The sequence below is a fragment of the Rhea americana genome, unplaced genomic scaffold, assembly GCF_003343005.1.
Source record: "Rhea americana isolate MKP2758 unplaced genomic scaffold, rheAme1 scaffold_69, whole genome shotgun sequence".
Taxonomy (NCBI): domain Eukaryota; kingdom Metazoa; phylum Chordata; class Aves; order Rheiformes; family Rheidae; genus Rhea; species Rhea americana.
Genome location: NW_028186856.1, coordinates 2,069,798 through 2,091,641, shown reverse-complemented (window position 1 = coordinate 2,091,641; position 21,844 = coordinate 2,069,798). Strand labels below are relative to the sequence as shown.

Below are 21,844 nucleotides of genomic sequence, written 5' to 3'. Positions count from 1 at the left end.
AATCAATGTCTTGAATACTAGGAGGTTACAACATTACTCACCTTTTCTAATCAATAAAAGGATTTTGAGGAGTTAGAGAACCCCCAATAAAATACAGATTCACTTACTTATTTTTGATTGAATAAATCAAATTTTTAATTTTTGTATTAAAGTACTGTTAATACATTTAATTCCTAAAATTATAATTTTTTTAATTATGAATTTTTAAATAATTTGAAATAACATGAAAAAGAAAAGGGATATTAGCAGCCAAATCCTGGTGTGATTTATAGTCACTGGCAAACTTTCTATTGTTTCCCTAACAACAGAACTTAAGCCTAAATCTATGGCATCAGCAACTGATTTAAGTTTTTGCAAAAATAGAAATTACTGAAGCAGAGATGTGATCCAGCTAAAAAGACTTTCTTCAGTTATTACACATCCATTGGCAGGATCAAACATGCTTTCCAAATCTGCTATTGATTGCAAAGTAACATCAAATGGGACCTGAAAAAAACAGGGACAAGATTAACAAATGAATAACTTTATTAAGCTTATATGTACCTAAAAGTACATATATACAATATACAAATTTCTCTGTATAAAACATGCTGTTGGTTATTTTAAACCAGATTTCTGACCTACAGCTAAAGAGTAAGTAGCAAATACTCATTGTTTCAATTTAAAATTGTGGATAATGAAGTCTCTTGCACTAGACTAGTAGACTAGGATTAAGAGGAGGAAATTTCTGTGAAGAATCCTGCTCACAAGGTTTTTCCTGATCATTGTGGGTAAGATGAAGACATCAAAAGAGAACAGAAAGAATGATTAGAAATTTGGAAAGCTTTTCCTAAGATGAAAGATTGAAAGAATTGAGCTAGCTGTGAAGCAGAGGGCAATGATAAATTGTTTTCTTTGTCCATCAGCAAGGAGGAAGAACTAATCAGCTGAACTTGTAACAAAAATGATTTAGGTATTAGCAAGAAATAACAGTGTAGGAAGAGGGCTATGTAGGGAGGTTAAATTTTAATGCAATTATTTTATTTAGAAATTTACTTTTAGCCTTTAAAAATGGAATTTCTAAGTACTATGCCTTATAATGTCCCTCAAGAACATAGCTATGCATTGAATATAAAACTCCAAAACGAGTTGGCTGATCAGTTTTTATTGTTAAAACAACCAAATAACTCTAAATAAATAATTCAATGAAAATGCATTTTTTTCACTTGAAATATAACTCAGTGCTGAAGCAAAAGTAATGTAAGACACATCAACAGGAAAAAAAAAGAATCAAAAAAGAAAAACTGGAAACACGACAGCAGTTAAAGTGTGACAGCTCAGGGAATGAGAAAAGAAATCTCTCAAATTAGAACTGACTTCATCCAATTAATTCAAAACAAGACCAGCAGCAAAAAGCATATGGTGTGGAAAAATGATGTAAAATTACACATAAACAAACTTTATAACACTGTGTTTTGCTGCCTTCTCTTGCAGCTTGAAAACAAAGCGAATGTACTACCTACCACGTAATCCCCCACTGAGCTTTCCACTTCTAGCCAGGAAGACTGTAACGCATACACTCAGTTTATTTGAAAGTTTGGAAACACTACTTAGAAATATTGTATACATAAAGAAGTGGCGAGCACTCTACAGCTTCTATGAGCTTCAGAGAAGTATGAAGATACTCAGCATCTTGAAGAATTAGGCTTCACTTGCTTAGCCAAATCTCCCAAACCTAACAGAATTTGGCTCGAAGCCTCTGCCTGAAACTTTGTGATGAAAAATCAGTTGTTCTGCTACAACATTTTAGCTTGTTTTGGTGTGAAAATTGCACAAAACAGAGCAGTTAACACCATTTTCTTACTGGAGGGAATCTGCTTTCTCTCTTACATCTTAGATTCACAAAGAGAAGTGGACAAAGAGAAGAGGAGGCACATGAGAATTTAAAACCGCTCCAGGAGGTCCAGGTGATTCTGTGGAAGCTTGGCCGTACTTTTCCCTAGGCATCTGTTGCATGTATCTACCACTGCATATACTTCAGTGGGACCRTAAGAAGTACAGCTTCACAGAACAAACATGTATGTATTTTGATGCRGTTGGATTGGGTGATGTGAAGGTCTGGGAGTCGGTTAGGAGAGACTTTAGGCTGGACAACAAGGGATAACGAAGATGTGCAATATGTATAAAAGGGAAGTAAAGAACTCCTAGGCACCCAGCTGTCAGATCTACAGGACACCATTTTAKATTCTCTCTTTTCTAACAAGCCACKAGCCAAACTGTTCACAGATAAAACTCGGGATTCTCTTTCAGTACAGAAGAGCTGCCGGACTGGAAAGAGGACCACAGTGGATGCCCTTATCCATTTATCATTATAATGTGAACAATTATAGCAAATATTTTTGAGGATTAGTAGGGGTACATATGTTATGATGGATTCTAAAATTTTCCTTGGCATTTCTTATTAGAACCAGAGCTCCAGGAGCTGTAATCCTCTCTTGATCCCCCTGAGCTGGCTGAGACCACTGAGCAGAGCTGCTGCCTGCTGTGGGCCAGCTCCCACGGTCTGTTCTCAGATAGTGCTGGAACTGGCAAGTTTACATCATGCAAACAAGAGGAACATAGTCATTGCTACTGCTGTATTAATCAATTCAAAATACTTTAATAAAACCTTTTGCCATCTGAAGACCTTGCTCTGTTTATATGTTAAGACCTGTTTTCATTTAATAACAAAGCAAGTTAATCTGTGATCAWCACTTGGGAAAACTGAATGATGACTACAAATAGGTAACAACAKGAATACAACAGCATGGACGAAAAAATAGCATGCTATCTCTGAGGACATGCCAYGGGTAAGGCGGAGAAGGCCAAAGAAAATAGAAGGAAAGCCTGAATAACTGCAAAGACACAGGGATGGATGTAATTTGCATTTGGCAACTGCATTCTGGAGTGTAAGAAATTCARTGGAGTCTGCAATGACCGAAGAACAGTGGGCAGATCAGAAGAATCCATTGTGAGTGTAATTCACATTTTAAACTTTTTATATGTATAAGAAGGTGATTCTAAGTAACAGTGCAGATGTGCACAATTTGTAATCATGTACATTTGTATTTTATTTGTAAAGATATCTAGCAGAAAGCCCAACAATATATGAGGAAAAAAATGGAGAGATGCTTAGTATAACCCATATTTCAATTTAACTGAACAATTATTTTATTTTAGAAGACAGATTTTTACTATTAATGAGAATAACATACCTCAGTTAATGGCAATGATAGAGCTGGAACAACAGACAGCAGTGCTTTTACTTCAGACAAACATCTTTTAGCCATTTCCTAATGGTAGAAAACAAGAAAATTAATGCATTATCGTTGATCTTCTCTGATAAACTATCAGCTGATTTGRTTTTATAAAACTTTTCCAAACATTCAAGTATTAGGTTATCCTGTCCAAATTCGTAAGGTAGTAACCCTTAGCTGATGAACATAAATTTTTGARCACAAATAGTTGTCTTTGCTTTATGAACTCAATTGCCCAAACCTTGCATTTTTTACTGAATCAAAATTGTCCTGGCTCAGGAATTAACTCCRATGAGCACACTTTTTCTACGTATTTGCTGAAGACATTATAAACAAATAGTCTGACAGGATGATATTTATACATGTATAATACACGGAAAGTTAATCTTCGTATTCTAAACATTGGTTTTCCAATTACTGACATACTCTAATGAGCAAAAACCTTCAGGTAATCAGAAATACTCACTAAAGGACAGCTCTGTCTACCCTCCTGAAAGCAGTGTATGCTGTGATTGGCCAAAACATCATTTGTTCTCCAAGACAGTCAAAATACAGCTTCTCAATAATGGCACAGTGAGCAATTGTTACAGTTTCACAGCAGCCATCCAGGCAAAATGACAGCCTCTACATCATTAATCATTTCATATAATAGATATAAAGAGAATCCTGTCACATGATAAATGTCTTCCACTTTGAAAATAAACGTCTATTTTGCCTTGGCATTTATCAAGCAGCAGTTATGCTGTGGCAACATTCTATTCCATTGACATTATCTCAAAGAGACCACATGGAAAATTCTGAAATTACCTCTTTTGTGTGTGATGGGGGAGAGGGAGGGGAGTTATTCGGTTGCAGACTGTATTCAGCCTTGCTAATAAAAAGAAAAGAGGAAGGTGGCCTAGAGAAAATGAAAATAAATTCATTGCCAGTTTTACTCCTTCTGAATAGTGTTATTAGAAGGTTCTTATTTCAAAAATCATCACTGCCCATTTTACACTGAAGATTTATAACTGTCTTTTAAGAAGCAGTTCTGGCCTGATTTGGCAGCATGCCAATTTAACACTGCCAAGTATTTTCAGATGTAGATTAYAATAAATTAGGCATTGATTTTCAAATTTATGTACCTGAAAATGTGCCCTTTACTTTCAAGGGGTTGAACATGCCTAATAGTTTTGTAAAGTATTAAGAAATATATCAGGAAAAGAAAACATTAAATGAAATGTGAAAATATTTCAACATTACTTGAAAGCAGGTGAGGGAAATCTAATTTTTATGTCTSTCAAGTTACCTGTCATTCATTCCCCCAAAATAGACACCTTAAATAAAAGACTATCAGWTATATTTAAGGGCAGAACTGTTCTCACTTACTTCTGTTTTTTCATCAAGATGCACTTTTGCAATATTCATTTTGGCTTTTGTTGAAGGAATTATTTGCAGGGTTTTATTTTGTTCAGGAAAACTTGTAGTTTCTGKGACTGAAGACAAACTTTTAGAACTTTGCATCAAGATTTCAACTTGCTGCTTCAGATTAGATAATTCCTCCCGTAAAGAAAAAATTCTGAAAGAAGACAACATTGTTTGTTGTTATAAAAGAACAATATTTGTTGTTTCCAACACTGACCTTCTATTACCTGTTGTCCAGCTTCTAGATTTTCTTTCAAGACTGATTGCATAATTTTACCCCCCAAAAATCCCAGTAAAAAAGTGGAAATATAGAATGCTTTCATTTTTTGCATTAAAAAATGGTAAAAAGCCGTATTTTAAGTATTTTGCTCTAAAAAAGGGCTGACAAGCRGAGCATTCTTGGCTTGTTATTCTTTCCTCCCCACCTGCTCAGCAGTTCCAAAAGGGGCTAAATGGAGGCAAGGAAGAAGTCATGAAAAACACCACAAGATGTAGAAAGAAAAGCTGAGTCTGGGGCTACTGTTGAGAAAAATTCTTGCAGGCTAAGAATAGGGGAAGGAGAGAGTAGCTGAACCAGACAGCAAAGGAGAGTAACTGCTGTGACTGCTGCTTAGAGTTGCTAGCATTTTCTTACATTGCTATGCCAGTGTAATATAACTAGCATGTGTTACTCCATTCTTCAAGAAACAAAAATAAAATGTTAATGCACTGAAAATGCATATATTTGGATGCTTAATGCTGTGTACAACATCTGTTATAGTTTTCACAGTGAAAAATCCCTGAAATGCTAAAATGAATGCTTTTTAAGACTTGCAGCTCTTTGATATTTTGTATTTTATTTTCTCTCATCCTAAACGGTTGACTGATCTTTAATAAAGCATGAAATAACAGCACAAAGTCAGTGATTACTTACCTAGCCAGTGGGATCCACAAGTGGCCTGAAAATAYAGACACTGAACTGAAAACCTTGATATTGCTAATCTTGACAGGCTTTGTATTATAAGCATAAAGCAGCAAAACCTGAAAAGAGATGGAATATGTAAGCTATAATATAGTATGCTACTGCAGACCTGAGGAATTTGAGTGATACGAGATTATAATATCAAATTTGGTGTACTGCTGTAGACTCTGGCAACCAGCTTTCAGAAAAGGAGGCGAGAGGGGACTCCTATAAATTTGCACTATACTAAGTTTTTATAGGTGTTACAACAATTTCCTTATACATATAATTTATATGGGTTTGAAAATAAGTTATTACCCTATACAGTCACCATCAAAATCCCAATCTTATCCTGATCCTGGTCAATCAATCCCACTTACATTCATCTCCAGAGGTCCAACTTCAGACTGGCTTTTATTGAATTTGCAAAAGGGGATATACTATTACTTCCATTTCCTATGTGACCTACTGCGTGTGTGTCATCATACCATGTTTAAATCCATGGAGTGCACATAAGCCACCAGTCTAATAAAGCAGTATCAATATAAGACCACAAGAAGATGAACTAGGATGTTCTTTTATCTCACTGAATTAATTTAATGATTGAAAATACGTTTCTTAGTAGTAGCTGAATATTCTGACTACACGGAGAATGTCAAGAATATGGCATTACTAATGTATCAGTTGTTTTCAAGAGTGGATCACTGCTGATCTGTAAGGTTATGCTGAAGTGACCTGCCAAACTATATTGAATCTTATATTATTTGTACTCATTTCACAGGGCTTTCAATAATAGCTTACTAATAGAGATGAATGAGGCCTAGCAGAAACTTTGACACTGATCTGAAAGGCCTAAATGTTTGGAGACTGTGGATTTCTATTGCAGCATCAGAAATTGCACCTGCATATAGTTCCCTCGTTTAAAATAAAACTGAAACAAAYTCCATTTCTCAGTCACTCCCTTTCATGCAACCCTCCAGTTCCCCTTATTTTTTATTTTTAGCCTGATTTCTTAGGGAAATGAGCTTCATCAAATCCTATTTTCTCTGARTATGTGTAGCTTTGCTTCTCTGCCAGCCTCTCCCTGCAGTACTGTTTGAACATTACAGTCAGCTTTAACCAAATGGAACAGAGTGGAGATCTTRAAGATAAATTTCTGCAACAAGACTRAATAAAATATGGCCTGGAGGCTGTACGAGAGTGTCCAAAAACTTTCTCTGGTCTGTCAACAAACAACTAGCAGGGCATTTTGTGGCAGAGAACATACGTAGCCCCAGCTGTCAAATTTGCCAATTGCAAGTACATGAATGTGTATAATTCAATTAGAAAGCTGATCAGTCATGACACAAATATTCACTGCAAACCAGACTTAATTTGTTCGAAAACATAAGGAATGGCTTTGGTGTAATTATACCTTAACTTCTGTATCATCTGATGGCTTTGCCAGAGAAGGAATGTACCACTGAATGCTCAGCTCCTTATTTGAAGCATTTGCTGCCCTGCTCTCTGTGTGACTGTCTGCTTCCATAATGACAGGAACGGGACTAGCTATTCTCACACGTGAAAATTTTGGTGAAATTCCAGTACTTTCGGGAGGCATCTGAAACACAAAAGACTATTTTAGATTTTAAGCTTTTTTCTTGTGTGACAYGCACTTGTTCATAATAATCTATTGTCTATTAGAATCAGCGCAACTTCCACTCCTGCACAAAAATATGCTTCTTTTAAAAGGTGTCTGTTTTACCAATTGAAGGCTTTTCAAAATTCACATGATGTGACACTTCTAAAGATAATACAAATGCTTAAAAATCTCTCATCTGACTTACAGAGACATCCACAGTAGCAATGATTGTGTTATATCTGACTTGTCTTCCTCAGTGTTACTCTTTTTACTACAAGATATTATTTAATAAGCTGATCATATGAAATTTAGTGCTGAAATAGTAATTCAGCTTCCATGCATATTGATAATTAAAATAGTAACTTGAAAGCTAAAATAGTGTTTTATTTATATGTTTATCTATTTGCTTTCTCATTAGCTGTACAACTGCAAATTTTTATCTAAGTCTCTTAAGCAGTCTTATCTAAGCAGCTTCTTAAATTTGTGAAGATTCACATTGTGAAGATAACATTGTGAATATGTCATATTTACTAAAATATATATGCAACAGTAGCAGGCCATTCATCAGATTACTACTATGTCAGCATGAATCAGGGAAGCAATTAGAAGACTATTGCTAACTAACCCTCATTCATGAATATTTGATTTAAAGGCTGAACAGGGCTAAGCCATTTCTACTTTGTAAACACATCATGCAGATCTGCAAGGAATGTAGGAGACCAAACAGTGGCATTTTGGGGAACATCAAAGCTATATGAAAAGATCACTGATCCCAAAACGTGAAGGCTGAAAAACCTACTTGGRGAGTTTATACTTCTTTTGAGATTTCATAACTGAAAAAAAGCCTCAAGGATTTTACCAACTTTATTTTGAGAAAATGCAGCTTATGACTGGTATCAGTGGGAGGAAGATGGAACTTTCAGAGTGATGTAATCTTACTTCATAAAACCAGTTCCCATCACACACCAAAATAATAGTGGAAGGGAAGGCAAAGGTRAAGGGTGCTGAAGTCCGGCATTTGGGCTCATGGATGTACCTTGCATATGTCATGAGACAACTAAGTAGCGATAGTCTATGCCACACTGACCCTAAGCACTGAGGAAGTGATCCCAGTGGCCATACCTCCTGGAGAGACTGCACATGGATCACCCACCACGTACAAAGTTCCTCTGCATTCAGGATCTTGGACTTTAGCTGTGGCTATAGAGACTACATCGCCCACAATCCTGCTAACATGGAAAGCCAACAAAACTGTGATAAAATGCATATATGGAGGTGGAAACGATCTAATCTGTGCCATGCCCCATAATTAGAACTCTCACAAATCTATTTTATGCTATATATTTCTTTCTAAACCATGTGTGGTATATTTTGTTTTTCACAGAACTGCATCACTGATTATTTCCATTTTGTTATTTTTGTTATTAATCTTTTTGTTGAAGAATATTACACCTTCTCKTGTCAAACTGGAGGGTTGCTGAATTACATACATAAATATTTATCTATTCAATTTCTCAAAATCCTGTAAACAACAAACTACTGTCTTATTTAAGTATTTCCATCCTGCATACTATCATGGTGTGCAATAAAATACAACTATGAAAAAATGAAGGTACACAATTTTAATTATAACCCTCTTAATTTTAACGTAATTTGTTTAGATTATTTGTTCAATAGAGCTGAAAAAATTTCCAGAGTCAAAAAGAGAGTTACAAAGACATGAAATRATCTTGTCAGTAAAAATGATCCTTTCAAAAATTGTACTTGTACTTTTAAAGAATCCCARTATCAAATTACAGTAACATTTTTAAAAATAATTTATCCAGCCTACTGAATAGTTGAAGCTTCTAAAAATGTTGTGATAAAAATCAATGAAGCTTAGAACTGATAAGAAAAGTAAGAGCTTTATGCTTGTTAGCTGTCTACAACAGTGAAGCTAACACATGATTATGCAGCCTGCACCTGTCACGAACATGACAGTGAGCTCTGAAGCTTATTATTCTAGGACAGTGTAATACTAATTATGTCAAAAGAAGAGCAGACAGAGTAAAATAATTTTTGATATACGATGGCTGTTATAAATGTCACATACCATATAGTTACAATTTATTCAGTGCCACAGTCAGCTCTTTGTTGAGAAAATGAGTAATGATATGCTGTCCAACACTGCAGAAAGTTCACCAACTCTAGAAGAGCTACTTTCACAAAAGTAGCWTAATTCATTTTGGTAAGATAACAAATTCTCATCCCTCAAAGCTCCYCTTTCTCCATCTAACACTGAACATAATAGGTAAAAGGAAACTATAAAAAATAGCGCTCTCTCTCTCTCTCTTTTTTTTTTTTTTTTTAGTATTAGGGTAATTATTAGTGTGAAAAGTGGGGTGGAAAAGCTRAGAAAAATTATGTTTATATTGAATCTTCAAAGATCTTTAAGATTCAATATTAAATACATACGCTATGGTCAGCATAGACTCCAGAACTCCAATTCAAKCTTCCCATGAGTTATATAATCTATGAGCTACTTACATTTGAGACCTCAAATAGACTGTTAGGCAGAGATTTGAAAAAAATGATTTTCTAATCAGCTGATAATCAGTGAAAAACTTTGACAGTCTTTAAGCATCAACTAAATTTGAGAGAAAAGGGCTCCAACAAATTTAGAGAAAGCAGAAATCATAWTTTTTTTTGAAAACCAGGTTTCAGAACACTATTTGTTATAGAACAAATTAATAATATAGAGAACAAGTTAATAATATAGAGGCAAACAAAGCATAAATAAAACATTAGGACATATTTGGTATGAAACATGGAGATCTAAAAGATTAAAAGCATCAGTCTTGCCAGATAATATGGCAAACTTATTTAGCTGCTAATGAAGTCTTAAATATCATCCTACTTAATGTTTTAGGGTCTAAATAAAATAGGCACTGGAAAGAGATCATTTATGCAGGAATAAACAACACAAATTTGCCAGGCTTCATTATGTCCTTCACTGCTTGCACAGGACTTTCATTTTGCACTGATCCTGCACATAATGAATTTCATTCTTCTACAGCACTTAGRGAAATATCACTATTTGAGGTAGCAGTAAGCTGAATGAAAGTATGACATGCAAATATAATACATATTTTTGAAATATCATTACTAACAGCAATAATAATAAATACCTTTGAAGAATCAGTTGAACTATCAAGTGGCATTTCTACATAATATAGTTCTTTTGGGAAATCCTCAAGACAACACATTGAATATTCAAACAAATGCTTTTTAAAGAAGACATGCATTTCTGCTATGCGTAGAACAATCCCTGYATCAAAAACAGAACTGAAGTGTCCATCTCTTGCAGATGATGATCCAGGTCCTGATCTAAGGGAAGCTTTGAAAAGAGATGATTTTATCATCTGCCATTTAGAAGTACACTTTCTATAGCTATTCAATATTCATAAATTTTAAAAAATGGTAAAATATGGAAGTTGATTCAATAACAAATAAATGYATTTCCAACAATTACACTGATGGTTTGACTAATATTAGAGTATGTTATTTGTATCATAATTTTTCATTGGAGACTAGATAATGAAACAAGCTCTATATACAAGTTACAAAATTAGTGTAAAATGGGATGAGTAGATTTGAGGTTAACAGACTTAAATTTAGCTTTTTCTAGATGAAGCACCAGTATGTTCACTATCTAGTTTAAGCACCCACCACAGCAAACGCAGATTTAGTCAGTACAGTCCAAAGAGGCTCTGAGAATCATTTAGCTTACCCTAATTCGCCCAGCTAGCAGTTGATACGTGAGGCACTCTCTAGGCTCTGTAACTGCAACTAACTCTCTAGGCAACTTGAACTGCAGCTGAGGCACTTAAGAAAATTTTGACACCTACTTGTAGATACCTTACTGTCCTTACAGTTCTATGGTGAAGTAGAATACTTCCATTTCATTTGGTGCTTCATGGGAAAAAACCCAACCCTTTCCRAAAAGTTAATTTTAAGAGCTGCTACATTTCTTTCTGGATGGCAAAGGCTACTCCGAAAGCCTTGAGCAAATTCCCAAATGTACRAACCGATTCTGCTCTGGACTATTATGTCATCACCTGTATATCCAGCAGCTGGCCTTCAGATGCAGATGCACAGCATTAGGGCCCTGAAATTAATGGATTCTTACTCTTTAGCAGGACCATCCATTACTGTCTTTAATTCGCAGCGAAAGAAAYCGAGTATTTGCATAACATTTGGGGATTTAGGCAGAACACCTTTAAATAATACTCAGCCTTTCCACTTACACTAGAGCCAATTCCTCTTCTCACAAAAAGGCCCCCAAACTAAACAGATTTATTTCCGATGTGACTTAAGTCTCTAGAATTAAAAATATATACAGTCTATGCATGAAAAAAGGCTACAGAAGTAGTAATAGGAATTCAGTTTTGAGGCATGCTTCTTGCAGTGTCATTCAGGCTTATGAGTAATTGTGGAAAAGGTAATAATGATGCATTCACTCATAGTACTTGCAAGCTGACATAACTTTTGATTTCAGTGACGTTTCTTCCCGTTTACACAATTTAAAGGAAGTCAGAATGAGATTATCTCAGATACTGATACTCAACTCTGATACTTTTGGCCCCCAAGAGCAGTAGYGGAACTACATCAATTTTCTAGAAGGAAGAAAAAATTCATACCAAATAGAGGGTTTGTGTTGTAAAGTCTTTTTAAATAAATGTGGTAGCGAATTAAGTGAACCCATGTTATGGTCTGTTTCTTCTGGCTGGCCTTGGTGGCAAGACATTCTGTTCCTTCACTTCGCTTCTGCTTGTTTTGTACGATGTGTTTGTTTTTAGATGTCGTGGGACCTTTCAAGATAATGTTGTATCCATCTGCAAATCCAACAGCAGTTCAAAAATGGATATCAAATGAATGGTTATAATTCAAAAGATATTTCTACATTGCGTTGGAATTGACTGTCTGTACCTAAAAATGCAAATTTTGAACCCACTAATTTTTTTTAATGATCATGACACCATTTTTATTCTGCTTAAGCACTAGTTGAACACCTTAAAGATAATATTTCTCACATCATGGCTAAGATTCTGCATTGTCCTTGGAAACTAAGATGGATAGAGAACATGTTTTTTTTTTCTCTCTCTCTCACATAGGTAAAATACAGAAGTAAATTGCAGTGCTCTGTCCCTGTATTTCCCACGAAAAACAGAAAGGGTCTGGAAATCAGGAGGTTCCTATATAGCCAAACCCTACTTTTCATCAGCAAGAGAATAAAGGGAAAAGACTATACATAAGGAAAAGACAAAGAGAAACTCTCCCTCTGAAAAAGACTTGTTGCAAATAATACTTCCTATGCTCCCCTTGGCATCACACAACTCTTCACTTTGGACTGGGACTACAAAAGGTAAACTAATCCCACATTTAGGGCCATAGGATCTCCTGGTTTATCTGACATTCAATACACAACTTATTAAAAAGCTAAGCATCCATATAATGCTCAAAATTATTTTAGAATGTTGGTACCATCCAAATTACAAATTGTAACAGAAAAAGTAAAAAGAATATTTTTAAAAAAAGATGCACTCTAAGGACATATAATGGCAGTTGATGATATTTGCTAATATCAGAAAGCATTATTTCAACCATTCAAAACTCAATTAGGCTTCACATTACTGTATCAGATTTTTATGAAATGATTGAAAATTTAGTTTTTTAGCCACATTCACTAATAATATCATGTTGCTATTTATTTATTGCTTGTAAAACAAAATAGAAATCTCTGGAAAGCTTTTAATAGTGTTAGAATTTCTACATGAACAATATTCAAACATCTTTCAAAAAATGGACTATAAATTCCAACTCAAATCAAACACCATTTTATTAATCCTCAYGGCTAATGCTTTTTGATACTGAGAAAAATAGGAGTAATAATTAGAAGTATTACATTAAGTATGACACGGGTATAAGAAAATGTAAATTCTATTATGTCATTGTACAGTCCTTCCTCAATGAAATGTTTTTGCTGTTGCCTTCTGAGGCTCAGTCCTGCAGTTGATGGGGTCATTGGTAAAGTTTTGATTATTTGGAAAACTCTGAGGGAAACAGTTTTCTTGGGAACAATCATCTATCTGTTCCATCAGGTTCTGACTTAAATCTCATTAGAAATAGTGATCAGTTTTATTTAAAAWWWTTTTTTTGAATAAACCATTTAACATTTTGAGTTCTCTATCCAGTCTTTGTTATCTAACACTCACTTTGAATCAAATTTAAGAGTCCTCTCAAATCCACAGCACAATGCACTCTCACTTCTCTTTTTAGTGAATTCAGTTAAGGCCAAATATATTATCTATGGGTTTCTGTCCTTTCCTGTACAACTGGACCCTGATTCTGTAAGTGATCTTCAGACAGAAACCTGAACATAAATCTGTGAAAGTTCTGAAGTTCTGCCAGCGTAATGCTTGCAAAGACAGAGCCCTCATTCCCTGTTTCAATCCTGTTTTTACTCAGTAGAAATCAATAGACTGCAAAGTTTAGCAGGAGCATTCTTATTCAACAAGGAAAAAATCAAAAGAATCAGTCAGAGGGTATGAGGGGGAAGAATTTCTGCTAYCGCTGTCAAGACAGGAAAGGTCTTGTAAGGGCTCAGGAAAGCTCATCACTGCGAAACTAAGGATCCAAGCCCAGAGGACACCTCGCAATCAGCTCAAAAGCAATATATTACACTACCAACAACAAGCACGCTAGGGTTGTGAGTATGTATTTAATACTTAGTAAATAGGACTTAGGAATTCTTGCAGGTAGTATTTTAGCAATATAGTGAGCCATTCCTGAATTTAAATATAAAACCATTATTTCTAGACATTTTTCCATAGCACATATTTATTAAGTGGAAAAATTATTGGGAGTCATTTATTATAGTTACAATAGTTGAACATCCCAATTACATCGACCTGTTTATTGTTAGCTTGATCCAGTCCATTTTAAATATTAAGCACAGTATAAATGAAATGTGTTAGGGWCTACAGACTAAAAAGATGAGTTGTTACCTGAAAGTTATACTTATTCCAAAAAAGGAAGATATAAAAAAGTACAATTACCACTATATCACTATCTAATTCACTAAAGCTTTCACTGTCTTAATATATTCCTTTCTTGAAAGTCTACACAATTCCCCTGGTCTGTTCCTCACTCCAAATTGAAAAAACAAATCATATTACAGTAATTCTTAATAATAAATTTATAGAAAATAATTATGCATGCTTCAATGAAATATAAATGCCACCATTATTCCTGATATTTCATTGTCAATTGTAAAACAGAATTTACTTTAAATGGCCATGTTGTTTAGAAATGAAACTTAAACAATATCTTTCAGTAATGGCTTTACACAAAATATTTAGCATGCTCTGCTGATCATTTCCATTTCAATTCACCTTTATATGTTTTGGCCTACTATTGCCTTTTTATGTTTTCTATTCTTTGTATTGCATCACAGAACTATCAGGAGGAACACCTGCAGCATTTACTATAAGAAAAAAAATGATCTGTAATTATAAGCAAATGGAGCTGATGCAAGACAATCAGATTGATGGAAGGTCTTAGCATACAGCGCTCGTTTTCATAAGCCAATCAAACYGTGTATGTTTAAACACTGTACAGTAAGCAGACATCGCTCTGCTTTGCCAGCAACTGTCACACAGAGCAGTTCAATCTTTGTCAGTCACTGGAGATAACTGAAATTAAGCCACTAAACCAAAATTTTATCACTAAATTAGTGTTTCCTGGTTTAAAAATAAACATAGATATTTTGTCTCAGTGTTTACACAACATCTGGAAACTATTATGCCACAGTTCTTGATTTCACTGAAATTATTTTTCATCAGAAACTTCCGTTTTGTCAACTCCATTAGCTGTAAAGTAAATGCAGAAGTTGGAAATCAACTAGGCAAAGGAAAGTTCTACCAAAAAGACAGTGAAGTATCTCTAAATGATAATATATTGGACTGGAAAAACAGTAAGGAATATTTATCATACTGAATCTGATTTTAGAATATAGATTTAGAATTTAGATAAGTATGCAGGTGCAATTTGTTTGAGGGAGGGAGAGGGGCTACATAAGCTATTCAACACCAACATTTCTTTGCAAAATCAAAAGGAAAATTGAAAATCTCCAAGGAGAAWCTACTAAAACTAGGGGAAATTCCATTCTAAAACAGTGTTGGGGTGGGGGGAAAGCAGTGGAGATTGATCAGAGGACCAAGAGCAAATCCAGGGAGTCCTGTGCRAAAGGTTCAGCTGCTTTTAAGAAGATGGCAGTATGTCCATCCCATTTCCATCTCCCTCTCCCTCATTCTGAACCACAGTCTGCAAGCAATGCAATATTCCTTAACCCACTAATCCACGTACAGGCTTATATTTAAAGACCTACTGTGCATGTTACATAACCTGCTCATGCTTTGTAGAGCTAGGCAAGACACAAGGATTTTGTGTTTACTTTCCAAATTTGACAAATAGTTTTTCATAAATGAAAATCAGATACTAAACATATTACTACATTACATTCCACRTTTAAGTTTATTACTTATTTATTCTCTAATATTACTAGATATAAAKGAATACCAGATAAGAAATCTTTGTATGAAGCAAGAAGATCCATGGAAGCAAATTCAGGGATTTTCTGTTGCACCGTATCCCTCACATTGCGTTCTTTAACGCTCTTTCTTCCAATTAATAGCTGAGAAGCAAGCACAGCTTCACTGACCTAAAAATAATATTTATTTTATTCAGGATCAGTTCACCGTAACATTTATATAGTTTTTAAAATCTGATACTAGCAAGCTAACAATGAAAAATTAATTGCTCAGCATACTACATTTTAAAATAYGGAAGAAAGGAAAATATTCCTTTTCTATCTGACAGATGATACATACCACAGCTAAATAAATCATTACTGCTGACAACATAATTACTACACAAGTGATTTCAAATCAGATATCCTGATTTGCTGGATGCTACTGATGTCTATCCACATRCCAAATTCATATGCACACATATTAGGCAGTGTGTTGTTATATTTGCATTGAATCAAAGTAGAAGGAAACAGTGTCAGATCTGTCCAAGACAACTACTCAGACAACRTCCATTTTAACTTCTTCAAAGGAGACCCATGGCAGAAATCCCAGGGAACTGTAACTCCTGTCTTTCTTGTATTGTGATGTCTTGATTGCTTGTGCAAGTTGCATAAGATAACATCAAAGACAAAAAAAGCTCTTCAAAATATTGCACCAACCTGTGTGGCTGCTCTTACTGCAATCCAGGCCTGTGCTTTGTAACCTTCTGATAACAGTGCTTTCTCAGGAGAAAAAAGTTCTTCAGAAGATGTCTAAAATTTTACACCAGTTCATAATTAGTATTATAAATTATTACAGTAAAATATATTTTGATGATAGTACAAAGTCTTCAGGATTACAGAATTATTGTTTTAGTTAAAACAAAAAGTGTAAAAATCAGCACCAATTTTGTAAATTCATGGATTAATTGCTAAAACTGAAAAACAGAAAAACCTCCAAAACCACAGCATACTAATTGGCCACTACTTTGGAATTTTCTTAGAGCTGCTCATACTACCCCTACCACTGTTCCACTGTTAGCAGTTTTTTGATTAACTTTCCATTTTCTGGAATCTTAACTACTTCTTTTTCTCTTATGTTACACATTATGTTCAGAATCTAATGCTTGTAGCCACCTAAAGTGGTTATAGCCCTTTATATTTTCCTTGGTGTCACTCATGTTAATATTGAAAYTGAAATCTGGTAAAGCATACTTATTACTCTTTAGAACTCAAACTRAAATGTTCTATTTTCTTTGCAAGGTTCAAATTAACACATAATTAGGAAGGAAAGTACTCTGTTTATGTTCTGACTTTTTCCTGTTTTATATAGGAAAATATTTCCTGCTTTGAGGAGGCCACTACCCAAAAGATACAAAACATACCCTTAATTTGGAAGGCACCATCTCATCTGTCTGTGACACATCCTCTTTAACTTTGGCAAAATGCAAATATAATAGTGCTATTTCAAGGTATGATCTCCTTATTAACCTGTAAGAAACCACACATAGATAATAAATCTTACTATCACACATAGATAATAAATCTTACTATCAGACTAAGCATTATGATGATATAGTCTGGCTCCTGTATAAGACTTAGCCAAACAGCCTCACCAAACAAATCATTCATACAGCCTGCCTCATCTACTTAAACTGTATCATCTTTCAGAAAGCCTTGTGATCTTTATTTTAGGTCTTAGTGAGTCTAAAACATCCATACGGTATGCTTAATAACACAATGATTTAAGACTATGCCAAATATAATTCACATTATGTGCAGCAAAGATTCAGTAAACAAATGGCAAATATTCAGTAAAAAAAAAAATATAGTTTTGCCAAGTGATCCTTCTGTACAGAATCTCTATGGGTTCCTCTGCCTTTCTTTATGTTATATATCCATTGTCAGTTCCCTAAAACACAGATGGTTGAATCGGGATACAGGTCTTCAATTAAACCTTGRTAAAGTTCTTCTCTCTTCCAAGAATCAGCAAAAATACACCAGGTGTCCAGAACAGTCTTCCATTTCCTCAGTGGGCTCAGCTGAGGAACTCATGAACACAACTGCTTTCTCAGCTCTAAGTTCTGCACCAGAAGCTATACACCTTCACATGGACTGTCTTCCTCAGTTTCTGTTCTCCTCCTATGCTCCCTTCACCTTTGCRCTAGAAGTCTTATAAACCAAGCCARAAATCTGTGTATCTGAAAAACTTCTCCAACATTCCTGTTTTCTGCAGATTTTTTAGTCTTTTCATTCAGCTTCCTCCCGGCTCCGTAGAACTCTCCGGTTCTCTTTCAGGAAGTGACTGTCCTGGTCTTAGCAATAAACTCTTGTTCATGCAGTCATTCTTCTGGCTGGAGTCATACAGTACAGAGTTGCTGCTCAGCTGGTGCAATAAATTCCAGCTTAAATGTGATTTGTGTGGAGCAATATACCAGAGTCACAGAATGCAGTACAGTTCAGAAGAGGGCAAGCTAAATAGCAAGATCACAAGTTCTACAGTTAGCTGACCAAATTTTAGTTAATTCCTAGTCTTGYTAACAAAAATAGTTGTCAGATATCAAGAAACAACTCTAATTAAAAAAAGCCCAAAGATATCTGAGACCTTGTAGAAGGGTGATCCGGAAATTCAGCCCTGGCCTCTAAAGTAAAAAGCCAAGATTCATCAATGTTGCTGTACAGTCTTTTAGAAAGACTGTACCAAATTAAATGAAGAAGGTAGCAAAKAAACTTGGAAAACATCACCACAATGCAGTTCCATACTATCTTCCATCATCTTGACCACTTGCAGAGGTTTATCATCTGCTACTGCTTCTGTATTCAGAGTTCTAGTTCATTAACCTAAGTAACAGAATACTCAAACTATTAAGGCAAAAATAACCAATAGGGATGGTATACACAAAATATTTACTTTCCAAGCTGGAAAGTAAAAATATGTCATGCCCCCCAAACAGCTGTGGAAGTAGATCCACCAGCAACTGGACTGCTGAGCTGCTTTTGTGCTTCCCAGTACAATTCATGGGATGCCTATATCATGATGGAGGAGGAAGGATGAGCACTCCCACCATCAGTCAGAAAACTATTTTGCTCATATGTACATGATATTAACAAATCATCAAGTTAACGAATCAATGAACTAGTGAATAAAGTAACTAGAGAATTAACAATTTAGGCTAGTCTACAGAGATAACTCTTTGCTTGCTTACTTGTTTATTTATTTGTTTAGCTAATAAACATGTGAAAATAAAGTTTGTTTCACACATTATGTTGTCCTGTAAATTTGACAGATCRCATTGAACCTTGACAAAAAAACCTAAGGTCCAATGCCCAATATATCAGAACTGATTGACAGAATTTATTGGCTGGTTTGGTTCYGCTCTTTAGACCCCTTCTATGCTGAGAAGTAATGCCAAAGTCACTGTCCTCACATCTGTTACAAAGGCATTTCCTATGCTCCTTCTGCCTCAGTTCTTCTGCATGTTTCTGTCTGCCTGGATTTCTATTATCTAGAAGGCCACAGCTCATCTTCTAAAACATAACTAAAAACTCAATTTAATTAATATATCTGTTCCTGGTGTTGGCAAASAAGGTACAAGTTTGAAAATAAAACTGAAAGTTGTAACTTTGTATACTCAAAAAAATATTTAAATATCAAAAATATATTTAAATGTTTTCAACATTTATTTTACAGGAGAGTATGCAGCAGTTCTTCTATATTGTTATAGAAGAAAAATCACTAAAACTGTAGAAGGTGCTTCATAATAGAAATCTCACATCAGATCTCAGAGAAAAAGTCAAAAACTATTTTCATGTGTGATTAAAGATTTTAAGTTATCAAACAGTTTCTTACTCAAAGTTTTGGTCATGTTGCTGGCTCACTTTTATAGCCTCCAAGAGGTTCTCAACAGCTAAACATGACTTGTTATTACCCGCTTCAGTTATCTGGCACTCCACCTTACCTAAGAAAGAAATACAGAAAGCAGATTTACAAGATTGCTTTTCTTTTCTAAGATCCATCCTGKTTTTCCCCCCCAGGAAAGCTGAACTGCATATTGCATTATCTATTCTTTTGTGGATAAGCACAGATTTTTTTCAGTTTGTTTTAAATGTAATGCACAACACTTGCATAACAAGTTACCTCATAGAGCAGCTAAAACCATTAAAATTTCAAATCATAATGACTCCTAATACCACTAAAATCCAAATACAAGYAAATACTGTAAAATTCATTAGCTTTGTTAAATCRTTTAGAAATACTTTATAAGCTTGTTATCTTCTTTACTTTAGATTGATGTAAAGAAGCTAATTAGCTTTCAAGTATTCTAAACTTCCTTGGATATACCYTTTGATCCCTCATAACATAGAGGTGGGAAAAGTTCTACCGTAGTTTTGAAATAATTTGTGGCATAATGTACCATGATCTATACATAACATGGTATGTACATACTGGCATATATAAACATAGGAGAGAGATCAGCRTGTGCAAAGTGGATTTTATTTACCTATCTGAAAAAGAAGTTCAGCTTCCATATCTAATTTTTTTGTTGCAGATGACCTGCAAAGCTCCAATGCTGATTCTAAATGTTTGAGAGCATGCAACCATTGCAGTGGATCTTCTCTTTCTTCTGAAAGAGAAGCTATTTTTTCAGCTAATGTGCATCCTAAAAAAAAAATAAATGTTAGTGAATCATTTAATAGAAAACCAAGTTGTGCAATGAGTTCCTTACAACAAATATTGTTACATATTTGCTGTTACAATACAATTCTCAAAAATCTAACTGATTAATGGATACAGATAGGGAACTATAAAGCTGTTTCACCAATGTATGTATAATGTCAGTGAGGCTTACCTAAGCCTAATTTAGGTTACACAATACAAACCAAACCTTTCACAAAATATCTGGAATGACTGATGGTAAGTTAACTATAGCTTTACTTGACCTGGCTGTTATATGCAAAACCAGAAACTCCTCTGAGCATTTTCCAATTTCCAAAATTCCTTTTGTACTAACCCTGTCTGAAAGCTTCACTGATGAATTCCATAGCTTTTAGACTATACTCTGCAATATTCAWCAGTTCTCATAGGGTATTCCTAAATAGGTGGATTCAGCAGTAGGAACTGATCAAACAATTCTGTGAGTGATTTTGTACATGCCTACATTGCAGTAAAGCACAATAGCTGGAGATCTCTAGAGCAGAATAGCTGATGCTGAAGACCTGACAGCCACACTACATGCATTTCAGAGCATTTACTCTGAACTAGCTCTAGTCTGGTCCTAAGGACTAAACACCCAGCAACGGCTGGAGTGCATGTAGTGCACTCCTGGAACACACCCTTCCACAAAAGCAATCTCACATACTCTGAGGCTGCTCCATAATGTGAACCAAAGTGCAGTGAGTGGAGATGATCAGGAGATTTGCTTCAAAAACACACTCCAGATATGAACCAAAATGCTAGCATTGTCTCACAATGGAGTATGAGRTAACAACATTTTTGATGGTGTCTTGATTTTAAAACTGAATATTCACTTTTTATTTGAAATATTTATATAGTCATCTTTGCACATACTGTTGAAGAAAAAAATTAAACAAAATAAACTAGGACTATTGGAATTATATCATTAGCAACAAACTATAAGATTGTGTTGAAATAATACAGTGGGTTCAGATTAACAAATTATCTCCAATGTTTCATATAGGCAGCTAAAGCAAGCTGCATTTTCTTCCTTACCTTCTGGTGAAAAAGGAGTAGTAGCTTATAGCCTTAACACCATTCCTAACCAAACACATCATTCTACCTTATCTCTCTCTAAACTATACAGCTATATTTTAGTCTATCATAATTCAAACATACCCCGAAAAAAGTTTAGCAGAAGGGATATGGAAACAACCTTAATATTTTACTTTAATATTAACTATGCCATTCCTTGATAGTCAAAATTAGTTTTTTGGTTTTTTAACAGAACTATGATTGTCTTAATGATCTTAATGACTGT

General features: G+C 34.8%; 1 protein-coding gene across 1 annotated transcript in view; it reads right to left on the bottom strand.

The window, feature by feature from the left end:
• Positions 1–221: 221 nt before the first annotated feature.
• Positions 222–21,844, bottom strand: part of CFAP54 (cilia and flagella associated protein 54) — a 120,729-nt gene continuing 99,106 nt past the window's right edge. Inside the window, exons 58-69 of the mRNA XM_085321225.1 lie at positions 20,351–20,509; positions 19,699–19,807; positions 17,234–17,339; positions 16,530–16,622; positions 15,860–16,001; positions 11,920–12,114; positions 10,408–10,616; positions 7,034–7,219; positions 5,593–5,699; positions 4,644–4,833; positions 3,234–3,311; positions 222–486 (exon numbers count right to left, since the gene is read on the bottom strand). Coding sequence (XP_085177351.1) covers positions 367–486; positions 3,234–3,311; positions 4,644–4,833; positions 5,593–5,699; positions 7,034–7,219; positions 10,408–10,616; positions 11,920–12,114; positions 15,860–16,001; positions 16,530–16,622; positions 17,234–17,339; positions 19,699–19,807; positions 20,351–20,509 — 1,694 coding nt within the window. The 3' untranslated portion in view covers positions 222–366. The remainder of the gene's footprint in view (positions 487–3,233; positions 3,312–4,643; positions 4,834–5,592; positions 5,700–7,033; positions 7,220–10,407; positions 10,617–11,919; positions 12,115–15,859; positions 16,002–16,529; positions 16,623–17,233; positions 17,340–19,698; positions 19,808–20,350; positions 20,510–21,844) is intronic.